General features: G+C 35.2%; 1 protein-coding gene across 5 annotated transcripts; it reads right to left on the bottom strand.

The window, feature by feature from the left end:
- Nucleotides 1-8,115: 8,115 nt before the first annotated feature.
- LOC124845773 (uncharacterized) lies at nucleotides 8,116-11,063 on the bottom strand. Of its 5 annotated transcripts, none has more exons than XM_088115313.1 (5): nucleotides 10,322-11,062; nucleotides 9,690-9,864; nucleotides 9,536-9,607; nucleotides 9,174-9,394; nucleotides 8,116-9,091 (listed from the first exon to the last, which is right to left on the bottom strand). In XM_088115313.1, the coding sequence occupies exons 2-4, from the start codon at nucleotides 9,815-9,817 to the stop codon at nucleotides 9,217-9,219; spliced, it is 378 nt and encodes a 125-aa protein (XP_087971439.1). In that variant the 5' UTR covers nucleotides 9,818-9,864; nucleotides 10,322-11,062; the 3' UTR covers nucleotides 8,116-9,091; nucleotides 9,174-9,216. The 5 variants fall into 5 exon arrangements, 4 of the variants coding, with proteins under 4 accessions (XP_087971439.1, XP_087971440.1, XP_087971441.1 ...); XM_088115314.1 differs by having other exon boundaries at nucleotides 8,116-9,394; nucleotides 10,322-10,805; nucleotides 10,926-11,059; XM_088115315.1 differs by having other exon boundaries at nucleotides 8,116-9,394; nucleotides 10,322-10,805; nucleotides 10,969-11,028.
- Between the last annotated feature and the right edge of the window lie 435 nt (nucleotides 11,064-11,498).

Here is an 11,498-nt window from a genome sequence, read left to right as displayed (position 1 = left end):
AAAAATAAACATGAAAGCGCACTAACATAAAATCCTAAATATAAAATTCAGGACTGGGTGATCTCTCTAGAGGTTGGAGATTAAAGTGATTTTCAATGTTTCCAATGCGAGTATCAAGGTCATTGAACTGGTCAATCACAAATTCTTCATGATTTTGTTGCCACTCAGATATTTGGTCAAAATGAGTCTGTTGAAAAAGACGCATATCCTCCAGTTGTTTTGACAAGTTTGCAAAATGCTCCTCCATAGTCAGGGATGAAGTGGAAGGCATGGGAGAAGGACCAGCATCAGCAGAGGTAGCAGCTGGAACTGGATCAGCCATATGGGCGTCCATATCGTCATTGGCCTCTGCGTGGTGATCATCATCCTTGTGAATGATCACACGACCACGAGCAACAAAACCCATTTGGCGAAAAGTTGTCTCACCAATTTCAGTGCCAATTGCTTGAATGGCGGTAGTGAGTTCGCCGTCCACACTTACACCTTTGTATTCTAAAATTCGAGAGATGAGAAGGGCATATGGAAAATAATAAGAAGAATATTTCTTGGCCTTTACCATTGTGTCGGAGATGAGAGCTGGCCAATCAATGTGGATGTGATTTAAAAGCCCATATAGTAGTAGAAGATCTTGCTCCTAGCATTGAGCATGGTTAGTGGCACGAGGACATAGGATCCATACAATTAGGTAGTGAATCATTCTTTCTTCAACCTTGAATCCACCCACAAGCAGCTGTCGACGATTGATTTGTTGTTCAGGATGGCGCAAAAAGGATTGAAAAGCGAGAAGACGATTGAAGTCCGGAACTCCAAGATGGATTTTGACAGCATCATCCCATAATGTGAGTTGTGCGACATTTTTCCATTGTCATCATCCAGAATTATAGGGACACCTTTCACTTTTGTTGTGATGATGTCGTCACGATAACGCATATTGAAGTAGAAGACACGGATGAGATCAGGGTAGATGCACCCCTTTTGCTCCACGAGATGAGTAAGTCCTTGAGCATGAAACATATCTGGAAATTGAAAGCCATAAAAACGATAAAAGTCAAGGCGGATGAATTTTACCGCCATGATTCGTCGTTCTTGCCAGAAATGGACATAGTCACCCTGTTGCTCCTCATCTGAAATCCAACCGTCGATAGAAGCAGGACGAACATTTCGGGAACGAGAGGAAGAAGCACCGGCAGTCCTCCTTCGGGTTCTTCTTGAATCAGCCATGAGAGAAGGGGGCAAAAGGAAACTTTGGAAGGAAAGAAAGAAAATGGAGATTTGGGTGCAGCAGTTTTTTTGGGTGCAAAGAAGTGAGTAATAATCTATTATAGAGGGCTATTTATAAGAAAAATGGAGAAACTAGCCGTTTATGACCGTTGACAGCCGTTAGAAGTCACTGTAACGACTATTTTTTTAAACAGATCGCGTAATAATCGATTATTGTAAGTAATAATCGATTATCTGCTCATAAGTCACTTTCCAGAAATTGTGGAATAATCGATTATGTATGAAGATAATCGATTATCTTCGCATGAATGTCCAGTTTTGGGTTTGAAGATGAATAATCGATTGTTCTATGGTATAATCGATTATCTGCGAATAGGGGTTTTTGCCAAAGCTAAAAATAATCGATTATTATCCTATGATAATCGATTAAAAGCGCTGATCTTACGAGAATGGAGAAAATTTCATAAATTTTGAGTTTTGGACATATCTAACACCCCTGACTCTCTTCTAAGCTCATAGAATCTATCTTTAGGTAGTGCTTTAGTGAAGATATCAGCCAATTGATGTAAAGTGTTAATGTATTCAATTTGGCAATCTCCCTTTTGAATGTGGTCTCTCAAGAAATGATGTCTAATTTCAATGTGCTTAGTTCTTGAGTGCATTATGGGGTTCTTAGTTAGGTTGATAGCACTAGTATTATCACATTTCAGAGGAATGTGATCAAGGAAGATATCAAAATCTTCCAATTGTTGTTTCATCCATAAAATTTGGGCACAACAATTTCCAGCAGCAATGTATTCAGCTTCAGTGGTAGACAAGGCTACACAAGCTTGTTTCTTTGAATGCCAAGACACTAAAGAACAACCCAGAAAATGACACGTTCCACTAGTACTTTTCCTATCACTTTTACAGCCACCATAATCTGCATCAGAATAACCTATCAAGCTAGGTAAAGCATCAGAAGGATACCAAAGTCCAAAAGATGGGGTTCCTTTAAGGTATTTCAAAATCCTTTTGACAACAATTAGATGAGATTCTTTAGGATTAGCTTGGTACCTAACACACACACACACACACTTTGCATAATGTCTGGTCTACTAGCAGTTAGATACAGTAAGGATCCTATCATTCCTCTAAACATGGTTTCATTTACTCCTTCACCAGATTCATCCTTATCTAAATAGCAAGACGTTGCCATAGGTGTGTTGGCTTCTTTACAAGTATCCATACCAAACTTCTTAAGCACTTCTCTCCAATATTTAGTTTGGGAGACAAAAGTTCCCCCATCTATTTGCTTTATTTGTAGTCCTAAGAAGAAGTTAAGCTCACCCATCATAGACATTTCAAATTCACCTTGCATTATTTGTGCAAATCCCTCACACAATGAATCATTTGTAGACCCAAAAATGATATCATCTACGTATACTTGAACAATCAAGATATGTTTTTCTACTTTTTTTAATAAACAAGGTTGAATCAACCTTTCCTCGAGAGAAGTCATTTTCAATCAAGAAAGTACTAAGTCTTTCATACCAAGACCTAGGTGCCTGTTTAAGACCATACAAGGCCTTTTTCAACTTATAAACATGATTAGGATATTTAAAATCCTCAAAACCAGGAGTTTGACTAACATATACCTCTTCTTTAATGAAACCATTCAAAAATGCACTTTTCACATCCATTTGGTACAATTTAAACTTCATCAAAGATGCATATGCAAGTAACAATCTAATTGCTTCTAACCTGGCTACTGGGGCGTAAGTTTCATCATAGTCGATACCTTCCTCTTTATAGTAGCCTTTTGCAACTAACCTGACTTTGTTCTTTGTGATGTTTCCATCTTCATCAAGCTTGTTTCTAAACACCCACTTTGTTCCAATGATTTGATAATCATCTTGTCTAGGAATGAGTTCCCAAACATCATTCCTTTCAAATTGATTAAGTTCTTCTTGCATAGCAACACACCATTTATCATCTTGAAGAGCTTCCTTTATGTTCTTAGGTTCTACCTGAGACACAAAAGCTACTGTTAAGCAGAAATTATTAAGATTGTGTCTAGTAGTTACCCCTTTTAATATATCTCCGATGATGTTGTCGAGAGAAAGTCGTCTTGGTTGTTGATAGCTTTTAGGATCAACTACTTGATGTTCATTTTGAGTTTCTAGAGGATAGTTTTCATTTAGATACATCTCTTCAAGAGCTTCCCTCAAATAATCCTCATCACCTGCAATTCGTTTATTTGACTCAAGAGGGTTCACCTCAAGGTCCACAATTTCATCAAAGACAACATGCATTGATTCTTCAATTTTCAAGGTTCTTCTATTAAACACCCTATATGCTTTGCTAGTTAAAGAATATCCTAAGAAGATTGCCTCATCAGATTTAGCATCAAATTTGCCTAGATTATCTTTACCATTATTCAAAACAAAACATTTGCATCCAAAGATTTTCAAATGAGATACATTTGGTTTTCTACCGTTAAACAGTTCATAGGGAGTTAGCTTTAAAATAGGCCTAATTAGCATTCGGTTCAACACGTAACAAGCAGTACTAACTGCATCAGCCCAAAAGTATTTTGGCACATTAGATTCATTTAAAAGAGTCCTAGCTAGTTCTTCTAATGACCTATTTTTCCTTTCAACAACACCATTTTGTTGGGGAGTTCTTGGAGCAGAAAAATTATGAGCAATTCCATGTTCTTCACAAAACTTTTCAAAAGATTCATTTTCAAACTCACCACCGTGATCACTTTTCAAGGTTTTGATTTTCAATTCCTTTTCATTTTGAACACGTTTTGCAAATGATTTGAATGCTTTAAAAGCTTCACTTTTCAAGGTTAAGAAAAATGTCCAAGTAAATCTAGTGTAGTCATCAACAATCACAAGAGCATAGTAGTTTCCACCAAAAATTTTAATTCTAGATGGACCAAACAAGTCCATATGCAAAAGTTCTAAAGGTTTTGATGTTGAAATCATGTTTTTAGACGAAAAAGAGGATTTGGTTTGCTTTCCCTTTTGATATGCAGAACATATTTTGTCTTTCTCAAATTTTAAATTAGGCAAACCAATCACAAGATCTTTTGAAATCAATTTATTTAAATGCTACATATGAATATGTGCAGCTCTTTTATGCCATAACCAAGGATTTTCCTCTTTAGCAACTAAACATGTTATACTATGACTAGATGCATTTTCAATATCAATCAAGTAAATGTTATTATGCCTAACACCTTACAAAGCAATTTCAGTAGAATTTTTAAAATATACGGTGCATCTATCACTTTCGAAGGTTACCTTGAGACCCTTGTCACATAATTTACTTATGCTTAGGAGATTGTGTTTGAGACCTTCAACACATAATACGTCCTTTATAGTCAATGTGTTTCCTCCTCCAATGTCTCCAGTTCCAATGATTCTACCTTTGTTGTTATCTCCATAGGTCACAAATCCTTGCTTCTTCTTCTCGAAAGAAATAAACCTTTTCTTGTCACCGGTCATGTGTCTTGAACAACCACTGTCAAGATACCACAGTGACTTCTTTGACTTAGTAAGTTCCTACAAAACAAATTGGAGCAAGATTTTAGGTCCCCAATCTTATTATGGGTCCTTGGGGTTAGTTTATGCAAACATACATCATTTTACAATTTTAACCCATGCATATTTACCATTTGGAACACCAAAATGTTTGATGTTGCATTTGTTTGAGGTGCAACCAAGTTTCATGCAGTAAAAACAACATGCCTCAAACACTTTATTTTTCACAAGAGTTCCTTTTTCTACCCAAACTCTACGAGTTCTTATCACTTTATATTTTTTGTGTAGAAGCGTGTTTCCACTTCTAGCATTGCTTCTCTCAAAGTTTGTTTTGGCATGCGACTTAGACTTATTTGCCTTTGCAAGTAAATTCTCAAGAATGTCAATATCAAACATATGACTTTTACACGATAGACATTCAACAGGTTGTACAACAGTATCAGATTCAGATAATTTAGTTTCCAAATTACTAACTTTGTTTCTCAAAACAACTTCGTCATCTATAACTTTTTCATACCTCAATTTCAATTCATTATGCTCTTTCTTTAGCTTTTTATGAGCAACATCAAGTTTTTCAGATTCATTTAACAAATCAAGAAATGCCTTTTGTAAGTCAAACTCATCACTTGACTCTAAGCTAGAATCACTTACTTGGCTTCCTGCATCTTCTAAGTCTGCCATTAAGCACAAATTTGCTTATTCATCTGAATCGCTTAAGCTTGAAGAACTAAAAGCATTTTCTTCCCAAGCTATGTAAGCTTTCTTTTTCTTTGGAAACTTTCTTTCTTTCTTTTCTTCACTTTTCCTATTTTTAGGACAGTCAGTCTTCACATGACCTCTTTCTCCACATCCATAACATTTAATGCTTGATGGAGATCCTTGATTTTCTTTCCTTTCTCCACGGTATTTGTCTTTTCCCTTTGCTTTCATAAATTTAGCAAACTTCTTAATCATAAGATTCATGTTTTCCTCATCGTCATCGGAATCATCGTTCTCAATTCTCTTAGAATTTTTTCCTTTTGAGATTTCAGACTTCAAGGCAAGTGTCTTTCTTTTGCCTTGATCCTCTTCTGCAGTTAATCTTCTCAGCTCAAGCTCATGCTCACGAAGCTTTCCAAAGAGAATCGCCGTTGACATCTGAGTGAGGTTTTGAGACTCCGAGATGGCAGTCACTTTTGGTTGCCAAGACCTGTCTAATGATTTTAATATTTTCACATTCAATTCATCAGTGTCAAAAGTCTTACCCAAACCTGTTAGGTGGTTCACAATGTGAGTGAAACGCTTCTGGACATCAGATATTGTTTCTTCAGGTTGCATTCTGAACATCTCATACTCTTGGATGAGTGTATTCTTCCTTGCACGTTTCACGTCGTCTGTACCGTCATGTGTGACTCTGAGGACCTCCCACATTTCCTATGTTGTCTTACACACTGAAATTCTATAAAATTCATCAAGTACTACAGCAGATGAAATAATATTATGAGCCTTAATATCAAATTGGGCTCTTCTATTTTCCTCAGGAGTCCAGTTAAAGTATGGTTTTTCTACTTCTATACCATCAACAGTTATTTTAGGAATATAGGGACCATTTAGCACAGCTTACCAGATGCCTCTGTCAACAGACCCATAAAAATTTCCATTCTGACTTTCCAAAAGGAATAGTTATCACTAGTAAAAAGAGGTGGTCTGTTGATGGATGCACCCTCAGCATATACTTGATTTTGATGACCGACCATTTTCGCAAAAGTTTGAAAAAATATCAAAGCAAGCTCTGATACCAATTGTCGGAACAATCAGTACCGTTATAGAGTCGCTCAGCGGAATAAAATATTTGAAAAGCGTGTTATGATCACAAATCAAGTTTTGATGGTCCGTTTTAGAAAAACAATTTTCTTAGAGAAAATTTATCAAACAGTTGATGTGCATAAAACAATAAAGAGAGTAGGGTGAAGAAAAATTGATACACTGGATTTTTATCCTGGTTCGATTCAAAAGAATCTACGTCCAGTTGTTAATCACTATAAAAAGTGATTAACGTTTTCACTAAAATCAGTTTCACAAATTACAATAAGAGTGAAAAAAAAACAAAGAGACAAAACCTTCCTTCAACGAACGAACCGGAAGATGACCACCTTGCCAACTCGAAGAGAACCGCTCCGACTATCGACACACAAAACGCGAGCTTCTCCTATTCACGAGACCAGGCAAAGCACTTGAACTAGCTTTTTAGAACTTCCTCAGACACACTGTATTCTCAAAAAGCTCAGAGTTCTTTCTAAGAGTTTTGGAGCTCACCTATATAGCCTATCGGTCTAAGTTCTGAAAGATGAATTATAACTGCCACAGATAATCGATTATTGTTAGTGATAATCGATTATTCGAGTCCGTTACAGGGTTTTTCAAAAAGTGATAATCGATTATCCTCAGGAATAATCGATTATTCCAGAGACTTTGGCAGTTCTCATCAGAATAGTGATAATTGATTATTTGGAGTAATAATCGATTATTCCAGAGCAACGAGGTTTTTCATAAGGGCTCAGGATAATCGATTATAACTTCTAATAATCGATTAAATGCGTAGCAATTCTAAAAATACGAATTTTTCTAAGTATTACATGTTTAAGGCTTTTCCTAATACATATATAATCTACAAAGTGCTTTTAAAACAACTATAACATTGTATCATCTTTCAGCATCATCAAAATCATTTATCTTCAAATTTACCAATGCTCTTCATTAGTAACATGATCTTATAACTAATTGTTCATATAATAAAAAGAAAGATGTTCAATACTAAATTAAAATACTAAAAATATGATTAAGATGTTCATTACATTACTAAAAAAGAAACTATGTCTAATTTTATTGTTCTTTATTACATGCTTGCTTGATCGGATGCCTATAATATAATATAATAGTTAGTTGGTAATATATTTAATAAAAAGAATCGTACAAATGAATTTAGCAATTATTATCGGTGATGATTGAAATGTGGCAATCTGTGAAAGCAATGGACCCTGTTGAAGATACTTGTAACAGAAAAAATTATTTAAAAGGTAAGAAAAATAATATCTAATAAATTAATCATAAAAGTAAAAAACCAATCAAATAATTTATTTTAATCTTTATACATATGATTTTAAGTGATGGTTTTTAAGTATGTGGATCAAAAGGTAAAGTTAATTTAGCTATAAGGACCAACAGAGTAATTGAAGTGATGGTAGTTAACATTCACATTCTTACGCAAAGTGCAGAAGTCAATGGACATTATGGTCAGGTTTAAGCATTTAAATATAACAATAGTAAATAAAATCTACACCTTATTATGACAAATTTGAACCATAATTGTGCAAGGCAAAACAGCATAAAAAGATGTCCACCGAAATTGCTTAAAATAAATGGTATGAACAATTACCAGATATGGTTAGAATTGCCATGCAATACACAGGGTATTCATCAACCTGAACAAGTGAAGTAATAGATAATGACATTCTCACAGTCAACCGTATTACATTGATAAGAACATAAGATAAAGCTTTCAATAATTACAAAGAAGAAAAACAAGAATTAGAATATAATGAAAAGAAAGTTCTGAAAGTCCTTCAAACACCAAAATAATAAAACAAGCTACTCTAAGCAAGTAATGATGTTTCACCATTGCTATTCTTTGCCAGTTCTCGCCACCTACATAGACCACTTGTGATTTTCTTGTATAATATCAGCAGTTCCAACAGACAAACCATGATGTCATAATTGCATAAAAACATTTTAAATTAAAAATATTGATACTATAAGTTATAATGAAATAGTAATTATAAATATATGATAAAAATATATATTTACAATTATTATAATATGGTCATTATGTGTATGAAAAGTGTAAAGCACAACATAAAATGAGTGGAAGAAAAATAAATTAATTAGTAAAGTATCAATTAATGGTAACACAATGTATTCTACTTGAACAACTATTAGATAACAAGATTGGTCATTTGTTAAATCAAGTTTTCCGCAAATAAACTCACATCAAAAACATGTTAAAGATGCTAATTCTACCTACAATCGGATGATCTTGTAGGTCACCACTGGACGTGTAGCCTTACCCTTTTGCATCACAAATTTGATGAGTTAGTTTCTTTAATAGTACTTGCATAGGTATATGTACCTTGAAAACATGAGGTGCGCCATGAATTTGTATATGACTGGAAGTTCTCTGACCAGGAAAGAAATACATTTTCAAAATGGAGCCTTTCCCCAAAACAGAACAATTTCTTGCCTTGACAATGGCTTCCATCACAGCGTCTCCATGTTGAGACTCTTGTGGCTCTCAACTCCTCCTACAATATAATTGACATTCTTGAATAAATCATGCTTCAAATTAGGGAATGTAATATTGCAAATAGAAAGGTTGAAAAATACTTCTAGGGACAGTGAAAAAACTCCCTGGTCTTAATCTGATGCTTCATTTCATAGCCTGCACCTCTGGCCTTTGATGCAACCAAACCTTAAATGTCATTCTCGATTCTCCTTGTCCACAAAATCCATCAAATGCTTCACTTCCAAGATATGCTGCAAAAGCAATTAAACGAAAGTCCTGCTCCAAGTACTCAACACCACGATTCAATGCCACCCTCCTTACCCTAGGCTCAACATGTTGTTGATTGAATACTTTTCTATACTACAAGATTGCTTAAAATAAATTCTTACTAATTGATTATACATCACTTGTGAAAGAATAAAGATATCTATAATAAAATGTAGGGATCTCACAGTATACATACTCTTGGTTTTCTGTTGGTTTGAAAGACTTGACTTCTATTTGTTTCCCTGTAACCAATGAAGTGGTGACAATCCTGTAGTCCAATTCTTTCAGTTTAGTTTACAGAAAAATGAATGATAATCAGATAAGAAAGTTTAAAAGATGTTTGTGCATACCCATGGAGCTGTTGATGGTAGCGGCGGAGGATGTCTCCAACACCGACAACATCCAAAGCATTCCAAGCATTTTTCCATAAGGACAAAGAAAAGCCAGTGGTGTTTCTAGGTGCTACATGCCATTCCATGGGGGACAAAAATTTTAGACAAAACTAGCTCCCATGATAATAGTGGCCTACAGTGATTGTAGTAATTCTTATTATATATCACAAGAAAATCTTCATGGACTCGAAAAAAATGTAAATTCTAGACAAGACAACCTAACTACAACTCTTTATCCTATGAAAGAACAACAAATCCAACTAAATGTTAACCCAACTCCAAAGGACTACAAAGAAGTAGAAAACAAGATTGATTATATCATAGCCATCTTGCAAGATATTCTGTACAGTTATAATTGAGGTTGACACCATCCAATTGTGAAAAACTTCACATCCTTTAAGATCCTGTAGAGGATGAGGCATCCACTAAGGTGTATAATTTTCATGATCCAATCAATCATTTTCCACAGGCAGAACTTAAAAGTATATGAATCCTTCAAAGGAATTAGAAACATCTAAGTAACACTAATCATCAAATGATGTGATATATGTTAAAATTATATACACGGACAGTAGGAACCTGTTGTTTACCTAAGGAAGTAATGGATCATGAATATATCGTTTCTCAACTTCACCGTATATTGGTATCTGTTGATGAACCTTGATAGAATCCTCTTGATAGAAACATTTTTTTCCCAAACCTTGATTCATCAACCACATGTTCCTCCCATTCACAGGCACCGATCCCCAACAAATCAACTTCCCAACACCCTTGGAACTCAAAACCCCTTTCGCAACCCAAATCCTTGCATCCCTAAAGGGAACCAAACACTTATCCCTGGCGAAGCCTGTACATTTCTCCTTAGCCACGGCGAAACAATCCGCCCTATCCTGCACTTCGCACTCCTCCCGTTCCTTCAGATCGTGAAGTGTGAGGCCTGCCAGAGCCTTCCACCACGTAGGCTTACAGTTCCTGGAAGCGCTGACGGCACATCCGATCCTCGCTCCCTCCTTGCATTGCTCAACGATTTTGTTCTTACAGGCAACGAACGAAGACGCCCACACTCAACGATTTCTGGAAATTCAAGCGACAATGACGAGGCACGGGGCGAACGACGCACACTCAGTAACGAAGGACGAAGGGCGTAGGGTAAATTACCAATCAATTTCCATAAATGAAATGAAGAAGAAAGACCTGTGAAAGGAAGAAGAGCTTGTGAAATGAAGAAGAACTTAACTGAAGAAGAAACACAAATGCAGCAAGAAAAGCCTGTGAAATGAAGAACTTAATTGAAGGAAGCACAAATCAGCGAGCGGGATATATTTAACATTTGCAGGCGGTTTCATTAAAATAAACCTCTAGTATATTATATTATTTTTGTAGTGAATTACATTAAAGTACAATTAAAAAATTATACTATCTTAAAATTTAAAAAATAGACATAAAACAAAACAATTATTTTATTGAAAACCCGATAATCAGGAACAAAGTATATGGAAAAACTTATTTTTTCAATTAACATATACAAATCTAGAAAGATTGAAGAAAAAAATGAAGAAGTTTATCTTCAAAATATCTTAAACTAAATTTTAATGTCTCACATTATGTTAGCTTCCGTTGACTTTATTAGCTGCAGAAGAAAACAAAAGACAGTAATGAATGCACGGTTTGGGAAGCAAGAATTGGGAAGATTGACCGAGAATTGAACAGGAAGATATGTATTCTTTATTTCTTCTTAAATCAAATACTAGGATGACCATGGGCGTC

This window comes from Vigna umbellata, chromosome 5, assembly GCF_029865625.1.
Source record: "Vigna umbellata cultivar VRB3 chromosome 5, Vumbellata_1.0, whole genome shotgun sequence".
Taxonomy (NCBI): domain Eukaryota; kingdom Viridiplantae; phylum Streptophyta; class Magnoliopsida; order Fabales; family Fabaceae; genus Vigna; species Vigna umbellata.
Note: the sequence above shows the minus strand (reverse complement) of the source record. Positions and strands in the feature narration are given on the sequence as shown.